The following is a 21,021-nucleotide window of genomic DNA, read 5'->3' as shown; positions in this document are numbered from 1 at the left end:
GATCGTCAGTAGCCTAACACTAGGAAACAATGCTTACATCATTCCCCTCACTTCATCTCTTCGAGCAGGCATTTTTATCATCTCATTTCACCCCAAGAACAAAACAAGAAAATATTTTGAGAGAGAGAGAGAGAGAGAGAGAGAGAGAGAGAGAACATAACTTTTATTACAGTATATTGTAATTGTTCTATTACTGTTGTTGTTAATCCCTTTACCTGATTGATTATTTTACTTGATTTATTTATAACAAAGTTTATTACAAGCACATATATATATAGGAAAAAACATGTATATATAGGGTTTGGTAACTACGTGCAGCTTCAGGCATTCTTGGGGGTCTGGCAACTCAAAAACCCTAGTGGAGGGCAGCCCGGGTGGCTCAGAGGTTTAGCGCCACCTTCAGCCCAGGGCATGATCCTAGAGACTCGGGATGGAGTCCCGTGTTGGGCTCCCTGCATGGAGCCTGCTTCTCCCACTCTGTCTCTGTTCCTCATGAATAAATAAATAAAATCTTAAAAAAAGAAAGAAAAAAAAAACCCTAGTGGATGGGGGGGGGGGGAGGTGTGAGTATTGTATTCAGTACAGATAATTGTATGAGAAAAAGAAACCCATCAAGTTTTCAAGTACTAATAGTCAGTACAAAGTAGAAAAAAGGAGAAAAAAATCTAAAACTCCTTTACTTCATTTCAATCTTTTCAATTCTAGGTTGAAACAGGATCTAGTACAGATAAATACGAAAATCATTCTTCCAATCCAGAATATCAGTGCTAAGAAGGAGAGGGATCAGAATAAGGAATTCTTAAGAATACAGTTCTTTTTTATACTAGCTTCAAGAGGGAAATCAAAAATATAGGCAACTCTATTATAAACTTCAAAGTTGCTAATAAGAGACTAGACTGTAATCGTTCCCGCTACAAAAAGGAAATGATAATTATGTGACATGATAGAAGCAGTATCTAACACTAATGTGGTAATCATAGTGCAATATATAAATGTATCAAATCAACACCCGAACTTACACAATTTACATCTTACATTTACATAATGTTATAGGTCAATTGTATCTTAGTAAAAATTCATTTTTAAAAAGAGAGAAAATATATTATTCCAAAACTTGTCTTAACACTAGGTTAGGGATCCCTGGGTGGCGCAGCGGTTTGGCGCCTGCCTTTGGCCCAGGGCGTGATCCTGGAGACCCGGGATCGAATCCCACATCAGGCTCCCGGTGCATGGAGCCTGCTTCTCCCTCCGCCTGTGTCTCTGCCTCTCTCTCTCTCTGTGACTATCATAAATAAATAAAAAATTTAAAAAAATTAAAAAAAAAACACTAGGTTATTAGGTTCTATTTGTAAATGTTTTAAATATTTTAATTTAGATCCCAAATAAGAATCAAACATGCCTGGGGCCCACCAGGATAAATAGTAGACAGCCCTGAAGAGCCAGAGTACAAGAAACGATGCATAAAAGTTTCAGTTTTTGGCCAAAGAAGGAAGGTAAAGGAAATTATGTTCCAGGGAGTTGGTAAGGGGACTGGGAGAGGATGAGACAGAGAAGTGGGCCATCACACTGTGGGCTCTTTCTAAAAACAGAATCCTGGGCCCAGTGGTGTAGGCTGGCAGAGAGGGCTATGGGATGGCTTCAGGAACCATTCCCAGAAAGAGCACGGAGAGGTGTGGCGATACAGCAGAACAGGCTGACCCCTGCTGAACGAAGTGGACACAGGAGGCATTTGGGCAGGGCCCTGTCAGCTATCCCACCCAGTCTGGTCTGGCACTGAGCACAGCGGGGCAGCCCCAGCAGCTTGGCCAACAGCAACCTGACTGAGCAGGGAGGAGGTCCCTGATAGACATCACATGGTGGCTCTGGCCCAGATGTCATGTCACATACCTCTGGGGACGGGAAGACGCAAAAGGGCCAATTACGAAGGGGGCTAACAGGTAGGGACAGAACCACTGACATTTAGAATTCAATTAAGACTCCTCTATACCCCCAAATTGGAAATTTCCAGTTACACAACTGAGTATGTGCAGGACCTTTTCATGGAGACAAAGAGAACTGCTGAGTGCTCAGTTCCTTGATCTGCTCCATGTCAAGTGGAATCCCAATCTCTGGCTGTTCTCCTACCCCCTTGACTGCTCTGTTTCTTTCAACTTGTTCTTTCTCCTCCTGTATTCCACTGGATCTCCCAAAGGTCTGTCAGTGAATAGCACCTTTGTATCTTTTTTATTCACTTAACATATCTTAACATGACTTGTTTTCCTATCAAATCTGTAGTACTTGGGTAAGGTTTGGGAATAGGCTATAAGAGCACCTCCACTTCTCCTAGAACTGCAGAGCTGAGCAGTCGCACTGATACCAACTGTAAGTCTGCAGGTTCCCAACACCAAGCTTAGCTGCAACAGTTAATAATCTGTAGGAAGAACTCACAGAACTCCCTGGTGGCTATTGATACTCATGATTACATTTCATCACAAACATAAAGGCCACAGATTAAAATCAATCAAGGGAAAAGACATATGAGGCAGGACCTAGGAGGGTCCCAAATGCAGAGCATCCAGGTGTCCTCTTCCAGTGGAGTTAAATCAAGAGTCAGATGTTTAATCAACTGAGCCACCAAGGTGTCCTGGGCAGTGTTAAATTCTTTACTACACCATTTGCTAGCCACTCTTCTGAGCCCCAGATTCCTATTTCTAGCTGTCTTCTTGATATCTACACCAGTTTCTTTAAGGTAAAATGAATAAAGTCAAACTCCTCAAAATTTTCCCAGACCATGATTTCATTGTTGCTGTTAATAGTGCCAAATCCACTTCTTTCCAATAAGGAATTGAGGCATTTTATAAAACCATAATACAAGATACAAAATTAGAAGGAAATTGGGGCAAAGAAAAAAACAGTCCAGAAACAAAATAAAATAGAATAATGCTGCAGTGAAGTTAGGACACAGAATGCAATGCTGGAAATTCTCGCTCACGTGTTACAGGAGGGTTGCATATTTGGGTCTGAGTTTTTTAGTAGCCAAATAATGTCCTAAACAAAGAAAAAATGGCAAGCAGATTCAAAATTCAAGTCCTTAAAAAAAAAAAAAGGATGCCCAGAATGCACTGCTCTTCTAGTCGCCCCACAGTTCAAGAGTTGGAAGATTCTCATCACTGTCATCTACATTCAGTCATTTGTCAAATGATTAAGACGCTTCCTCCATGGTGCTGCTAGCTTTTCTGACTTCTCCTTTATATATATGTATCTTTTCTCTCTGACCATTCAAGATTCACAAATTATTCAGTCTTAGATAAAGCCACTCCTTGCTCAAAATCTATAATGGTTCCTCATAGCTAAGTTTTCCTTTTTTAAACATTTCTTTTTTTTTCTATTTACAAAGAAATATATGCTTAGTACAGAAAACCAAGAAAAATAAGACCAAGAGGTAAAACACACACACACACACACACACACACACACACACACACACACACAGAATCCTATAATCCATACATAAGTAGGTATGGCAACTATTTTTAAAAATTGAAGTAAAATTTACATAAGATGGAAGTAAAAAATCTTATGTACACAATTCCCTGATACTTGACAAATGGATACACCCTAGTCAATATGAAGAATATTACTCTAAAACCTCACTAAACTTCCCATGTTCCCTCTCCTAATTATGTTTTTTGTAAGCTATGTATGTAAATCAATATTTTCTCCTAGTCTGAGCTTGTTCATCCCACTTTTAAAAGTGCCTTTTAATCTGCAAATATTTTATTTTGATGAAATCAAATTATTTTTTATTTTGTAGTTAATATGTCTTGCATGTTCTCTGAGACATCTTCCCTCACTGCAAGGTTGTGAAGATATCCTCCTACTTTTTTTCTTTTTATAAAGCTTTATACTTTTAGCTCTACATTTAAATCTATGATCCATCACAACCTGTAAAGATAGCTAAAAAAATATCTACACATTTGGGCACCTGGGTGGCTCAGTTGGTTAAGCATCTGCCTTTGGCTCAGGTCATGACCTTGGGATCTGGGATCCTTGGACCAAGCCCCATTTTCTTGGTCTCCCCGCACAATGAGGAGTCTGATTCTCCCTCTGCCCCTTCCCCCTGCTCGTGCGTATGCACTTTCTCTCTTTCTCTCTCAAATAAATATTTTAAAAATATCTACACACTTATTTGATGATCAGAAACAATCAAAGACGTCTACTCTTACCACTTTTACTCAACTTTATGCACAGAGCAAGCAAGCAAGAAAAATAAAATGCATAAAGAATGTGAAGAAAACAAGTATCTGCAGTGAAATGATAAATGACCTGTGCGCAGAGTATCTTAAGAAATCTACATACACACACATGAACTATTCTGTGTTTCTTCAAGGTTTTTTTCCCAACATATGTTAGGAGCTGGCGTTTTAAATTACTTCATGAAAAAATAAATAAATAAATAAATAAATAAATAAATAAATAAATAAATAAATAAATAAATAAATAAATAAATTACTTCATGTACAAATTTCTTATCCTCATATTTATCCTCTACATGATGCTCCCAAACTCCTCTTCAACCTAATCTATGCATCAGCTTTTAGCATGCCATGGGCTAGGAAAAGCAGGGCACTTAGCGCTTCCCAGAAATGCCAGTCCCAGCCTCCAGGACTGAGTCAGAGAAGAATCCTGCGCCATCAATAAAGTCTTCCTCCCCACACACCCCCGCCTTATAGTTAATTAACCACACAATAAAGGTGAAAAAGGCTATTTAAGTAGTTTCTTGATCTGGTCTCTTCAGTCACTACTCAGCCAGATTATTCTATTAAGTGCCAGGGTCAGGTTGGGAAGGCAAGACCAGTGAAGGCTCTGGCACTAACTAGCTTATATTTATTCTAGTGGCAAAGTTCTGAGCCTACAAACTCCTAGAGAACGGGGGCTGGTTTCTCACTCACCTGTATAATCTCTGTAGTAAAACACAATACTTTATACATAGTAAACCTCAGAGAATTGAACTGTCATGCTAACTAAAGTTTAGTGATCATACCCTCGTCAGCAGCATTTCACAGTACCAGTGGGCCTATCAGGTGTCAGAATCTCCTCAGTCCCCATGAAAGAAATGCAATGAGGCTGCCTGCAATTAATTCAGAAGTATCTATTACTTTGTTCATAGAGATAAGCAATTTCTTATTAAGGCTTCAGGTAAGCCAAATTGAGCCAACAAATTTTAAAAATATATTCAACAGGGCAAGATTAAGTATGTACACAAAATTAGTGGTTTTAAGGAAAATAACTGTGAATGAATAAAGATGATCTTTTTTATATTAAAGAAAGGATGGGCAGTCTGGGTGGCTCGGCGGTTTAGCGCTGCCTTCAGCCCAGGGCCTGATCCTGGAGACGCAGGATCGAGTCCCACGTCTGGCTCCCTGCATGGAGCCTGCTTCTCCCTCTGCCTGTGTCTCTGCCCCTCTCTCTCTCTCTCTCTCTCTCTCTCTCTCTGTCTCTCATGAATAAATAAATTTTAAAAAATCTTTAAAAAAAGGAAAAAACAAATTAAAGACTACACTTCGATAAAATACAAGCTGTAAGACATTGGTTTCTAAGGCAGTCCTATGTAAGGTATAGTGCTTTCTTATTTTAAGAAAAGCTGAAGCTATAAATGTTCTGTTCTAAGTCCTAGATTGTAGGGAGAGACAAGGCCAATGAAAACATATAACCACTAATCACCGACTTTACATTCTGATCATTATTCATAGATGGAAAGGCAATTTGTGTGTAAGAAAGTCATTGGACATTTTTCTAGTGTGTGAATATTTATACTGTTTATCCTATGTTTTGAAGAAGATATTGCTAAGTTTCATAAGAAAAAAATGGATGCCACTCAAATGGATAACAAATAAGACCTTCAGAGCATGACGGATAATTTTAAGAAGATCCAGGAAGAAATGAAAGATCTAGATTCTGACTTGTGTCCACCTCCTCACTCTGGACATGCCTTCCAAGACACACAGCAAACATCAGTGCCATACGGCCCTTAGTTGTAGAGCTTAACACTAGAGGCAATTCCTTTATCCAACAAAAAAAAATATTTGTTGCACTGTAGAGAGTACAAATGCAGTGGGATTCAAAAATAGGTAGCCCCTGAGTACAGGGAATCACCCAGACTGAGGAGAAGCAGATCACAAATGAACACAAAAATAAATGTATCATTACACACCATGGTGACTACTGGGGGGTGGGGGAGCTTTGGTAGAGACTACTGGGAGGTACAGAGCTTGGAAGGGCCTAATGAAGATGTAATTAATGGTTCAGAGAAGGCCTTTCTGAGGAAATGACACATGCTTACCAAGTCAGACCACAAAAGTATTGAAATCGATATTTCCAGAAATAATACACACGATAAAATTGCACAAGGCGCCACCTTATTGAAGCGTGATTTAAGGGAGCCAAAAAAAAAAAGCAACTCCAAGGAGTCAGTCAATGCAGGCAGGATGGTACAACAAAACAATGTTCCTACCGTGATCACTAACCTAGTCCTTGTAGCAAATATGTGCTGATGGACAGAAAAATTTTTACCCATAAGGTAGTTCAAAGCAGCTAATTCGCCTTCCACAGTGCTTCAGCCACCCAGTATGCAGTGAACGGAGCCACTTCTCAGGGCTAGCTTTGGAGCTTCAGATGCAAGGCACGTACCTTAGCCGAGCCTGATGAGGTTCTGAAATACTTGGGTGAGTCCGGGTCGTACTCGCTGGCGTCCCAACTCAAGATTTACAGTCCAGCTCGGGAATGTCCACCAGGCACCCCTGGCCATTCTGGGGCAGGTGGTAGAGTCACGCTCTGAAAACCCTCCCTGCACCACAATCTCCCCACAGGAGGAGGTTCTACTCTAGCGAAGTGGCTTTATGCTCAAACTCACAAAGCGTGCACGTATTGCACAAGGGCCTCCCGGAAGTGTCTGTTCATTGGCTCACCCTGTGCCCGACCCTTGTTATCTCCTGGGCTTGGAAGTAGGAATCTGAACAAACTGCCCAGCCTGCTGCTACAGGCCTGACCCGAGACAACTGATCAGAGGTGACCCTGAAACGAGACAGGAAGAGAGAGAGGCCATGCTGACGCAGCTCTCTCCCTAGAGGCCAGGGAAACAAGCCCAGCACAGTTAGGCTGCAAAGACACCTCGGGGACCAGCATGAAGGGGGTGGCAGGAACACACGCATGGGAACAAACTTCAGAGGAGACCAAAGAACAAGAACAGGACACATGAAAATAAAATTCACATTTCTTTAGCACTTTCTATGTACCAGGCAGCATGGCACATACTTCACACATCTGTCACATTTTCATCCTTATAAAATCTTAGGTGGTAATCTGTTATATTACACAGAGAGATGATATTATATCGTAGACAAAGGAGTTGAAGCCTGGAGGGAAAGGAGCCTGTCTGAGGACACAGAACTGGGAAGCCAGATCTTGAACCCACGACTCTCAGGCACCAAAGACCATAATCCTCCTGGGTTTGGTGGAAGAGCAAAAAATAAGATGAGTGGGAACAAGCCAGCTGTGAAGAAAGAGAATGCACAGCCAAAGAGAAAGGAGCACTGAGGATGCTTTAGCAATATTAGAACTTTAAACAGCATCCTCCGTGCTCAAGTGGCTGAATGGGGAAAGACTTGTAGAGAGATAAAAAGGTTGGCTGGTCACGAATGATCCAGAAGGGCAGAGATCCAGATGCTTACCACAGCTATTGTGGGGTGCTCAGATTCCAGGTGACTTTGCTCACTCCACCCCGATGTACCTACTTCCTAAGGAGAACAAATATTTCTTTTGTGAAGAAATAAAACAGGTAGCGTGTTTTGTTGGTGGTGTTTTATTTTACTTTGTGAGTACTAAAGAGTAGCTGGTAGGGCAGAGATTCTCTAGGAATGAAGTTGAAGAAAACAGAAGTGACGGAGGACAAGACACCTCCTCAGACAACAGGAATCCCACCCCTAAACTCTAAGAGCCATCCCTCCCTTGCCCCTTGCCAGAAAAATTCAGTCCCAGTCACTAGACAGGGTGGGTCAAAAAGGATATCTGAGCACAGTGTGACTGGTGATTCATCACGTACAAGGAAATTAATCAAATAATTAAACGTAATGAAGATAATGACAGTCTAGCCTCTTACTGTCAAAGAAAGAAACCCAAAAATACAGAAAGGGAAAAAACTGGGCTGAATCCCCTGGTATTAGGCTGGAATTAGAGATATCTGATTAAATTCACATATTTTAATACATAAGCAAAAGTAGAATTAAATATAAATACAGAAATACATATAAGGGGCCCCTGGGTGCTCAATTGGTTAAACATTTGCCTTTGGCTCAGGTCATGACCCCAGTGTCCTGGGTTCCAGCCCCACATCAGGGCCCCTGCTCAGTGGGGAGCCTGCTTCACCTTCTCCCTCTACTGCTCCCCCTGCTTGTGCTCACGATCCCTCTCTCTCTCTCTCTCTCTCTCTCCCCCCCATCAAATAAATATATAAAATCTTAAAAAAAAAAAAAAAAAGAAAGAAAGAAATCTATATAAACATAAAGGGCTGTGCTAAGAGACCTAGAAGCACTGACACCCCAACAATAATAATCACACCTAATGCCCAGATCTTGTTTTCTAAATACTGTCCCCCACTAAAAGGAACCAGGCATCCTCGCAGAAAGAGCAGATTCCAGGGCTGGAGCAGGGAAAATGATGAGTCAGGAACAGTTTACTGTACTTGCAAGTAAGAAAGTGTTCAAATGACAAGACAACTCAAAAGGACACAGAATCAATTTGAAGGAACTCCTAAAGGCCAAATTTGAGATAAGCCAAGCATCAAAACAATTAAGGGGAGTAACTGATTAGAAATCACTGAATAAAAAGGAAATCCATGAATGAGTCCATCTGAAAAAGCTAGAAAGGGAGATAGATGGAGGGAGTGGTGGGAGACTGGAAGAGAGAAAGGAAAGGGAGAAGCAAACATATTAGTTGGCAAGGGGATACTTATTTACAGTCTCAAAGAAGGAACTCTCAACAAAATACTTATTATGGGTGTGTGTGTGTGTGTGTGTGTGTGTGTGTGTGTAACTTCACAAAACAGTGCCCTACCTGATAAAATAATGTGCAAAGAGAATACTTCTCACAGAGCAACACTTTTGTCATATTTCAAATCAAGAAACACGGGGGCACCTGCTGGGTTAGTCAGTAGAACATGCCACTCTTATTCCCGGGGTTATAAATGGGAGACCCATCTTGGGTACAGAGATTACTTTAAATAAAACAAAACCTAGAAAATAAAACAGTTTACCAAACTAAGAAACAGTATAACAAAATAACTGGCCTACAATCTTCAAAAATGTCAAAGTTACGGGGATCCCTGGATGGGTCAGTGGTTTGGCGCCTGCCTTCGGCCCAGGCCATGATCCTGGAGACACGGGATCTAGTCCTACATCGGGCTCCCTGCATGGAGCCTGCTTCTCCCTCTGCCTGTGTCTGTGCCCCTCCCCGCCTCAGATGAATAAATAAATGAAATCTTTTAAAAAAATAAATAAAAAAAAATAAAAATAAAAAAAATAATAATAATAAATGTCAAAGTCAAAAAAGCAAGAAAAGACTAAAGAACTATTCCAGGTTAAAGAAACCAGTGTTAACAAAGAAAAAAACAAGCCCAAACAAGTTATTGCCCCCCCAAGATAGCAAACCAAGACTTAATTATAGTTTCAACCTACCCCAGGAATGTGACCTTTTAACAATCAACCAGAAGTTTCCTGATAAGCACAAGTGAGGTAATCTGCATGATAAAAATTCTGCCCCTCCCTCCCCCTCAAAGGAAGATATCCTGGCAAGAAATAATCCCCTTCCCCTAGTTAACTCCAAGCTCTCAGTTTTTACAACTCCCAGCAGCATCTCCACCTGCTAGATGTGGATGTTGTAGCATTTGTGAACTGCTTCATAAAGTCAATTAGATCTTCAAATCTACTAGGTTGAATTTTGTTTTTTAACACAAGAAAACAAAATGGAACAGGATTCTGGGAAGGACTGGTCTCATATAAAGGACAATACCGGCAACTGGCAAAACCTGAATGGATGGTGAGGAATGAATGGCAGAACTGGAACAATGTTAACTTCTTGATCTTGATGGTTGTTCAGTGGTTACAAAGAAGAATGTATTTGATTGCGGGCAAAATATACTAAATAACTCAGGAGTGAATAAGCATCATGTTGGAAAGTTAAAGTCTATTCTTATTCTTGGCTGGAGGGTGGGGGTGGGGCACAGTTCTTGTCCCACACATTCCCAATCAGTTCCACAGACTCCTTGAATGCATTTATGTCCCCTACCTTAGACAAACGGTTTTGATCTATATACAAAAGTCCCGGAGTAAGGCATCTGTTACATGGACCAGAAGCCAGGAATGAGAGAATGAGAGAGAGAGAGAGAGAGAGAGAGAGAGAACAAACCTGACATTCTCTCACATGCTATATAGTCAGGCTGACTTTAATACTCTTAGATGTTTAAATTCAGTAAATGTTACCTAAAATCAGCCCTGACTGTGAAATTCTTCCTTCATAGCCCTGTATTTCGGTCTGGGGTATCCACTGTGCTCTTCTACAGAAATGGTAAAGGGATAAATAAGAGGACTGGTTATATCTCCTGACCCACATACTGAAGAACCAGATGTGAGGCAAAGAATCCTCATTCTGTCATGGTGGTGCCCATGTGAAGAGAGAAGAGAGGGCTAGCTGAGGGCAAAGCACAAGCTGATACCCCACAAATGACACCCCCCCCAGGGTGGGATATGCGTGACATTCCTCGGGCACTCCTGGCTGCCCTAAAGCTAAGGGAAAGGAAAACTATAGTTAATTCATAGATTATAGTCCTATAGACATGAGTCTCCCTCAATTTATAAAATGTCTTAGTGATTCACAAGAAAACATTCTTATCAATAACCTAACTTCCAGAAAGAAACTCCCAATTATCTTAACGTTAATGCTTTACTAGAGGGAAAAACAACCTTAACTTGACAATGGCAAGGCCTCCAGTATGTGCTGGGTCCTCCTTAGAATGCAAAAAATCTTTTGAAAACCCCCCCCTCTTCCTATTGCCCCCAACTCCCAAGTATATAATCAGCCACCCTTCACCACCCTGGGCCAGCAGCTCTTCCTGCTCCTGGGCCCTCTCTCTGTTCTTTAATAAAACCACCATTTTGCACCGACATCTAAAGAATTCTTTCTTGATCATTGGCTCCCAATCTCACCCCACCAAACCTCACCTATATTCCAAAACTACATCACATGTGCTAGAAAGAACTGTTCCTACAGACCAACCTAATGCTTTGGCCTAAGCAGTAAAATAGAAAGACAACTGTCTGCATCTCCTTTTCATATAACTTCATTTCTGAACCAAGAAATGCCGAGTAAGAGGGAGGCTCTTCACCTTTCCACAGACTCTGTTACGTTCCATATTAAATGGCAAGGAGCTTTAGGGTCATAATCACTGCTCATACAAAAGATCTACAGTTCTTTTTCTTTTTTCTTTTTCTTTTTTTTTTAATTTATTTATGATAGTCACAGAGAGAGAGAGAGAGAGAGAGAGAGGCAGAGACACAGGCAGAGGAAGAAGCAGGCTCCATGCACCGGGAGCCCGATGTGGGATTCGATCCCGGGTCTCCAGGATCGCGCCCTGGGCCAAAGGCAGGCGCCAAACCGCTGCGCCACCCAGGGATCCCTACAGTTCTTTTTCTAAAGAAAACATGGATTCCATGCACAGAAACCCACATCTATGGAACAATCCAGTTAGAGTGGAAGTTCTTTCTTAAATTTTTTACAGCAGAACATAAATTTTCTCTTCCACCTAATAGGTAATGAAAAAGTACAATGTTCCATAACCAGTACACGAATGGCTTGCAATCACTGGGTAAGTTCATACAAGACACTACAGAGCCAGAGACTCACTAATGCTCTATGGCCTTAACAGTATCCATCTTCTACCATCGATTATTATTCTGTATAGAATCTGATTTACCTTTAACTTCATCTGTAGCAAATCAGTGTTTCATCATTTGTTCAGAAGCTGAGACTACTGGACTATGATTATTTTCTCTTAGAATGAAACTCCAAATGAGTAAGTTAAGTAAAAAGAGTAGTCAAATGGACCCAGCAACTTCCTTTCCTCCTACATTCATCTGGTCTACACACAGAGTCTGGATCACTCTGTTTTCAATATTCATTACACAACATGGTGCCTTGTAGGAGTGTAACTCTATGTTCTTGAGCTTTAGGAAGCATCAATACAGGAGGAACAGTTCACTTCAGTGGATTTGTCTCTTCTGTGAAATCACAGCTAAAAACATAATCCACTGTGTCACACAATGGCATAACCCACAGAATGTCTTTTTCATTGAGCACAATGCCAGGAAAAAGCCTGTCTCTGTAAACAAATGAGCAGGCTTTCTTTCCACAGACAATGAATACTATGAAACTCTACGCTATACAGAGAAAGGACTGGTTCCTTGTTAGTCTTAGCAGCCTGAAAACTTAAAGTCAAATGTCTTGCACAACAGTTACATTGGCTCACATCAGGAGCCTGGGACCTTCAAGTCTATGCTCTTCGTAGATGGCTTATTATGTTTTTATCTTTAATTGTTCTGTTGGGGTTATTTTTTTTTAAGATTTTTATTTATTTATTCATGAAAGACACATAGAGACAGAGAGAGAGAGAGAGAGAGAGAGAGAGAGAGAGGGGCAGAGACACAGGCAGAGGGAGAAGCAGGCTCCATGCAGGGAGCCTGACAGGGGACTCCAGGATCAGGCCCTGGGCTGAAGGCAAGTGCTTAACCTCTGAGCTACCCAGAGATCCCCATGTTCTGTTTTATATTATCTTTAATTCCATTAAACTTAAATCCTCTGTAAAGTACCCAGAGTATGTACGTACATATTTTCTATCTCTTACAGTTTTCCTTCTGAAATCTCTTACATTTTTGGGTATCATTCTATATTTAATGGCCTAGAAATTAAAAATGATACTGACGCCAAGAGGTTAACTGAATAAAGACCAAACAATCTGCATGGTTAACTTCCCAGACACCAGTAAATGGGCTCCGGCCCCACGGCTCCGGCCCAGCAGCGCTCACACATCACCTTTGCAGTAGTCGGCAGGGTCCTCCTGCTCCTCATCGTCAGATCCCAGGATCTCCTCCTCTGGCTCTGGGGGTGTGGGGTCCGGCAGAGGCGGTGGCGGTGGCGGAGGTGGTGGTGGAGGAACTAAGGGAGCTTTCTGCTGAGGCTCCGGCCTGAAACAGTGGAAGGAAAATTCCTATTTACTTAGAAGCCAATCTTGCATCATGGACACACACGAGCGTTTCTTGATACAAGAGAAAAATAAAGCTGGTCACACACTAAAGAAGGAATGCTGATTAATGTCACTTTGTCATTTTAGCTGAATTCAAGTGATGTTTCAACATACAGGTCAGGAGGAAAAAGTTATACTTTGTAGACGCGTTTTCGCTCAGAGATTCAGTATTTCTTAAGTCCTGACAATATTATGAAATATAAGTGAAATATGAAGAGTACTCACCCTGCCCCCCATGATACGCAGCCTTATTAACTAGTTAGAACACATCCCACAGAGATTATAAGAAGACAGATGGAAGCAGCCCTGAACTTAAAACAGGACTTATTTTGGACTTGTTTTTATTATTTTAAAATTAAATTCTATAGAGATAGTAAGAATGTGGCTAGGTTTCCTGGATGACTCCTAAAAGATGACTAATATATGCTGTAGCTGACACACAGTTATTTTCAGTAAAGAACTCAGTTATCTATCAACCTCGCTCATCAAGAACACTACCCCCAAACTAGAAATGAAAATGAAAGCAGCCACTGTCTATCGCATATGGTATAGTCTGTACATTAATGCAAGGTTTGCAAGGTTGCAAAATGGTCATTTCTAATTGTCACACAAAGGCTACATGATGTTTAAGTATGCTCTTTTACAAAAGATGAGAAAACCTGTAATACAAAAAAATAATTTTTTTAAGCTTGAGAGATTACAGATGTAAACCTTTCAGGTACCTAGAAACTCAGGGGCATACTGAATACATGTGCTTATTAAATAAGTAAAGCATTCATAATGCACCTCTATAAAATCAAGCTTTCACTTACTCTAAAAAATCTAACTGTGTCCTTCTGGGGAAACCTGAAGCCTTGGTTACAACTCAGGCACAAGAAGCACAGCTCTCCTTTAAACAACAAGCTGCCCTTAGTAGCAATGGGACCGGCACTGCTGGCCAGAGCTGTGCGGGTAGGAAATGGGAAGGGTCCAGACACTCCACAGAATATAGAGGTGTTCCCTGGACAAACTTTCAGGAGGGTGAGCGGGACTCTCTAGTCTGGGGAGCAAGGAGAATCCCACAAGGACGAAAGGGATAGCCAACTGCTCTTGGTTTTGGCCTGTCCAGCACCCATGATTCTCCTTTAAAAGCACCTCTGAGATACTGCTACTCTCGCACAATGGAAAGCTGGTTCCAGGTCCACTCTCCTCACTGTAGTACAACCTAGGGCACACAGAGCCAAAGCTCACCCAAGAGCCCCGGTACCTCCAGGTCAGCGGTCACAGAGAGAAAATTGATCTGCAGCTGCCAGTGAGAGGCAGGGCCAGCAGAGCCACCCTGACCGCTGCCCCCGTCCCTGACTAGAAGCCAGACCTCTAGATTCCTGCCAAATCGGAGATCCTCCAAATAGCATTTACTATATTGCCTCTAGCCTAAGTTAGCTAGAGTTCACATATGTGGTTTGCCACCAAAACTCAAACTGCCACAAGTCACAAAAGGGGGCAGGGATGGAAGGCAGCAGAAACACCAGCATCGTGGGGACGGAGCAGGGGTCATAGCCCACGGGTGACCTTAAAGGCGAGCACCAGCAGATATGAAAATCACTGGCAGAACAACTGAAGAACACTTAAATACTGAAATGACTTGGGTTGACTTCTACTTGCTAGAATTTAGTTAGAGGCAAAGTCACAGCCCCCTGGGTGATGACATTGGAGCATGGTAGTGATGGCATTCCGAGCTAAGCACTGCTCCTGGTGGAGCACTGGAAGGGAATACTCACCACCCAACACCTACATCACTGTCAGAATACATCCAAAAATACATCCAACAGACCTTATGGAAGTTTAATAATCTTTCTGGCAGCCTCGCAAATGCTCCTTCTCTTTTAAACACACACGCCTTTACTACAAGTAGAATGCTGCTGGACAAAAGCGAGGCCTGCAGAAGGGGAGGCAGCAGGACGGCACCAGCGGGAAAGGAAGGCCAGCAAGACATGGTCTTACGCGCCCCACTCATTCTTCAGGGCAGCGTGCGACACCTCCCTAGTGGACAAATCTCGGTCAGAAAGGCTTTGAAAGTTGGCTCTTTCTTCCTTAGACATTTTATATGAAAAAATGGGGAGATTCTCCACATCTAAAAGAAACCCATCCTATTCCCTACAGAAACTACTAACAACTAATGAACCGAGGCCGAGGATCTTGTTCTTCCAGTGCCAGGCTCTACTGTGCCCAGCACCACCGCCGTCTGGGCCCGGTAATTCGCCGTAGCAGGGGCTGTTTTCTATTTCGTAGGATGTTACCAGCAGCCCTGGCCTCAAGCCACTAACGTCAGTAACGTCTCCTCCTCCACTCCCAGTTGTGGCCATCAAAACTATGTTCAGACATCAACAACTCCCCTGGGGACAAAGTCATGCCCGTTTGAGAACCACTGCTCTCATGGTATTTTCTGTATTTAGCTTTATCTCTATAGAGTAGATTGTATCTGTAACAAGGGAAAAGAAATTCTAATTTTCATGACCCCATTTTCTCTCTTTTGAGAGGCTCAAATACCTTCATCATAATGTCTTTCTTTTAATGACTCTCAACTAATTTGGTGTGAGCTGCCCTTATCACTTGACAAAATTCTTAGACCCTCTGGTCTCAATGAGCAGGTCCTGCTCACCTTTCCAGTGAGGGCACAATGAACAGGCAGGCCGAAAACCCTCCCAAAGCCAGTTAGGTCTCATGTGTAAGGGAGGACTCGGGAGTACCTTGAAGTATAAAGGAGGTTGAGTAATGCTGACATAATATTTCACCTGGCTATCCTATCAAAACATCTAGGACTATGATGTCTAATCAGTAGCCACCGGCCACATGCGGGTACCTGAAATGTAACTAATCCAAATCAAGATAAGTGTAAAACACATACTAGATTTCCAAGATTTCATACAAAAAATGTAAAGTATCTTAATAATTTTACATGTATTACATATTAAAACAATAATGCTTGGGATAAAATGAGATAAATTACTAAACTCGGGATCCCTGGGTGGTGCAGCGGTTTGGCGCCTGCCTTTGGCCCAGGGCGCGATCCTGGAGACCAGGGATCAAATCCCACGTCGGGATCCCGGTGCATGGAGCCTGCTTCTCCCACCGCCTGTGTCTCTGCCTCTCTCTCTCTCTCTGTGTGACTATCATAAATAAATAAAAATTAAAAAAAAAAAAAGATTCTCTTTCTAAAAAAAAAAAAAATTACTAAACTCACCTGATTATTTTACTTTTTAAAATGTGCCTACCAGAACACTTCAAATTACAAATGAGGCTCACATGATATTTCTCCTGGACAGCACTACTCTAGACCCTTCAGATCACCAATACCAGAGGACATTCCTGGTCACCCAATAACTATGGTTTTTCTCCTGCCTCACATCAATTATCGCCAATACATCATAGTAAGGCTCAGAACAATGCTATAGTTCCAATCATGATTTTTTTTTATCCCATCCATCCTTGTTACTGCTTACTACACAGTAGAAACACAGATAAATTTGCCTTAAGGCAACTGTATGGACAAGGCCACACCATCTTTAAGGCTGGCTTCCTCAAAGTGGTTTCTCATGGCTTCTAACAAGTATTACAAAGCCTGGTTAAATCTCAACTATTTAACAGATCCAGAGGTGGCAGTTTGTATCAACAAATACATACTCATGAAATATATCAACAGATTTTTAAATACATCTTTTCATCAACCCTAATGAAAACCATCAACAAGTTATTTCATATAAGAATTACTAGAAAAGTACTTAAGAACCCATGCGGGGAACTCATAAATATTTTCAACAAGGGTGTCAACACACTTAAATGGTGAAAGAACAATCTTTCCAAAAAACGGTACTGGGACAAATGGTTATCTAGTATGCAACAAAATAAAGCTGTAACTCTACCTCACACATACATAAACATTAATTCAAAATGGATCAAAGACTTAAATGAAGAAACTAGAACTATAAAACTAGGAGGAAAAAAATTTAAGTAAATTTTCATTACCCTAGGCTAGGCAATGTTTCGTAGATATAACACTAAAAGCATATGCAATAAAAGAAAAAGTGAACTTGGGCAGCCCGGGTGGCTCAGCAGTTTAGCGCCACCTTCGGCCCAGGGCGTGATCCTGGAGACCTGGTACGGAGTCCCAAGGTCTGGCTCCCTGCACTGAGCCTGCTTCTCCCTCTGCCTGTGTCTCTGCCTCTCAAATAAACAAACAAACCAACAAACAGATAATAACAAGTAATGTGGAGAATGAAGAAATTAGAACCTGAATTTGTAGCAGGAGTGTTACGTTGTCCAGCAGCTTTGCAGTCTGGCAGTTCCCAAAAAGGTTGAATTTGGAATCACTATGGAACCTAACAATTTCACTTCCAGGTACATACCCAAAAGAAATGAAAACATATATCTCCCCAAAATCTTGTGCAACAATATTCAAAGCATTATTCATGATAGACAAAAAATGTGCATCAACTGATAAATGAATAAAATAAAATGTGTATAAATAAAATGTAATATTAAGGAATAAAAAGAAACAAAGTAAAAGAAAAAAAAGTACTAACACATGCTACAACATGGGTGACCCTTGAAAACATTATGCTAAATGAAAAATACCAGGCACAAAAGACCATGTTATAGGATTCCATTTTACATAAAAATGTCCAGACTGGGGCGCCTGGGTAGCTCAGTGGTTGAGCATCTGCCTTTGGCTGAGGGCGTGATCCCAGAGTCCTGAGATGGAGTCCCACATCAGGCTCCCTGCAGGGAGTCTGCTTCTCCCTCTGCCCATGTCTCTGCCTTTCTCTCTCTCTCTGTCTCTCTGTCTCTCACGAATAAATAAAATCTTTAAAAAATAAATAAATAAATAACTAGACCAGGCAAATGTATAGAGAACAGAGTAAATTAGTGGTTGCTGAGAGCTTGCAGTAGAGGAAAGACAAAAGGAGGGGAATGGGGATTAACTGTTAACAGGTATGGAGCAGCTTCAAAAAGCTTTTTTAAAAAGCAAAAGCTTACAAAAGTATATCTTTTTAATATCAACTTTCTTTTTAATATCAACTTTAGAAAGTATGTGCCTCTAGGAAAAATAAGAAATAAACTATATTTAGATTTAGAAAATCTGCACACATGTTCTCCTTCACAACTGCTCCAGCCACCTTTACAGTAGAAAGTAATAGGTAGTTCTGTAAAGTAATTTAAAGAACATGTTCTCATGTCAGATAAACAAGGCACCACCTCAACAACTAGAGTAAAATTTTAGAAACAAAATCCCAGCTAGTCATTTATATTTTTCACAAAGAATTATATTTATTTTGCCCTACAAAGGACACAACTAAATATTCACAGTACTCCTCAAATAGGACAATTGTAAAAATGCAGCTTAAAAAACAAAATATTTTCTTTAAATATAATACTAAGATGATTTTACCATGCTTATCTACTGCATATTGTATTTTTCATGTACATTTACTCTATCACAAAAGGGAAGAAAACTGAACCCTACAAGATGCATGCATCATCTGCTCTACATTGTCATGGCAACCAGATGGGAGTTCCGACTTCCTTCCAGCTGCTATTTCTTTTGAGCAGAGAAAGGACAAGTAAACTTCACATTTGGCAGGAAAAGAAGTCCTTTCCTTTATTATCAACCTAAATGGCAACTGACACTAATTTTAAGAAATTAATTCATTCAATTCATCTGGAACTAAAATATAGAGAAAAAGAAGTTCCAAATGAATTTCTCCTAGGAACATTCAATAAAGTCAAATTTTGTTTTCTTTCTTCTCTATGTCCACCACCTGATCTAAAACTCACTCTCTTCTTCCCTCCCTATCTCCCTCCCTCCTCCTTATTCTCCCTTATTTTTTTTTTAAGATTTTATTTATTCATGAGAGACACAGAGAGGGGGGTGGGGTGGCAGAGACATAGGCAGAAGGAGAAGCGACTCCCGCAGACTCCCTGCGTGAGTCGGACGTGGGACTCAACCCCAGGACTCCAGGATCACAGCCTGGGCCTGAGGCAGGTGCTAAGCCACTGGGCCACCCAGGTGTCCCCTTACTCTCCCATTCTTGATGGTAAATTATTAGCCAGAGAAATATGCAGTCTGCCATTTCTGCTTAAGGACAGAATTAATCAATACATACTTTCTCTCAAAATAGCCTACCCAAAAAGCATTCCTATAAGACTGGTAAAGCCGCACGGCTAAAGTGACAAAACCCATAATGATTTCATGTATTCCTCCCTAATGAAAAAACTTCCAAAGTTTGGGTAAATCAAACCTGAATGTTAAGTGTCTGCTGTGGTAGGCCAACTTCTAAAACTGAGTCCCAGTAAGCCTCAGCCATCTGTAATTCCCTATTCCTCTGAATATGGGTAGAGCCCATGAACAAGATACCACTTTCAACATTATATTTATTATGTTACAAGGCAACTAGGCAGCTATGCTGGGTGGGCTTGACCTAATTACATGAGCTTTTTAAAACTCTACTTTTTAAAAGAGTTTTCTCTGGCTGGTTACAGAAGTCAAAGAGACATGCTCCAGCTGGTCGAGAAGTAAGCACACAACCATGTTGTGAACTGGCCATCAGGTCCACATAGCAAGGAATTTCAAGTGACCTCTGGAAGTGAGCTCAGGGCCCAGCCAGTAGCTAGAAGGACTAACAAGGAGTTCAGTGCAAGTGAGTTCTGCCAATGACCAGTGATCTTGGAAGAGTGCTCTGAGCCCCAACAGAGAACCGTAGTCTTGGCCAACAGCTTGATTTCAGTCCAGTAAGAATCCAGCCATGCTGTGCAGCCCTAATTTCTGACCTACAGAACTATGAGCTAATAAATGCATATTGTTTTAGGCTACTAAGTGTGTGGTAATTTGTAACACAGCAATAGAAAATGAATAATGAATACAGCTGCCAAGTAAGTTCTCAGTAAGAGAGCAGTCCACGTGAATTTATCAGATTTTGGCCACAACAGTGAGGCCTGGGTTTTTTTAAATAATTAAAATGGCCAGTGGAATTAAGAAGCTGAGTATTCAAGAATGGAAATCAGTTCTTTTTTGGGCATAGACAGGTAAAACAAAAAACAAAACGTATGCCCCAAATTCAAACAGAAACAGTCATAATTCCAAGCCAGAACGTTTAGACCTTATTTTCTAAGACTACATTGTTTCTAAATATGGTGCACAGCCAACTAAAAGTTGATGATGATATAAGTAAATAGACCTGCCTCCCAAATTATCAACATTTTAGATAAGAAAGGAGTTAACTGTTTGATCACCTTACAACATATATATGACAGAGCTACATACTTCTTATGCCACTGGTACCGTGAATATTTTATAATATATTTGTGGGACCTGGGAGAAATCTGAAGTGGAAAAAGAAAAACTTTTCTTTTTTTCTTAAACTTGGAAATGTTTAAGCCAGAGTTCAGAGGCATCTAAAGAGACATCCACTGATTCCACAAACAGAACAGCATCTATTATATTCCAGAAAGTTTCCAGGGAGCCCAGCACTGAGGGATACACAGTCTTGCAAGAAGGGGAAAAATGCATGTCAACATGAATACATGAGCACTAGCAACAGCTCTACAGGTATTGTTACGGAAGAGGAGATGGCAGAGAGCTGGGCCAGAAACTTCTGCATACTGGGAGTGATCTTAAGAGACTAACACGATGAGGAATTGGATGGTGGGAGTAG

At 41.1% G+C, this 21,021-nt stretch overlaps 1 protein-coding gene across 5 annotated transcripts in view; it reads right to left on the bottom strand.

Annotated features, from left to right (window-relative positions):
• The window catches only part of SRPK2 (SRSF protein kinase 2), a 247,192-nt gene that overhangs the window by 61,638 nt on the left and 164,533 nt on the right, over positions 1–21,021 (bottom strand). For 4 of the 5 annotated variants that reach the window (XM_041773343.1, XM_041773344.1, XM_041773342.1 and 1 more), the window contains one exon: positions 13,120–13,271. In XM_041773343.1, coding sequence (XP_041629277.1) covers positions 13,120–13,271 — 152 coding nt within the window. Of the gene's footprint in view, positions 1–6,669; positions 6,865–13,119; positions 13,272–21,021 lie in introns of those variants that run through there. The other variant, XM_041773345.1, reaches the window with a different exon arrangement.

This window comes from Vulpes lagopus, chromosome 11, assembly GCF_018345385.1.
Source record: "Vulpes lagopus strain Blue_001 chromosome 11, ASM1834538v1, whole genome shotgun sequence".
In the NCBI taxonomy this organism is placed as follows: domain Eukaryota; kingdom Metazoa; phylum Chordata; class Mammalia; order Carnivora; family Canidae; genus Vulpes; species Vulpes lagopus.
This window is presented reverse-complemented; position numbering and strand designations above follow the sequence as displayed.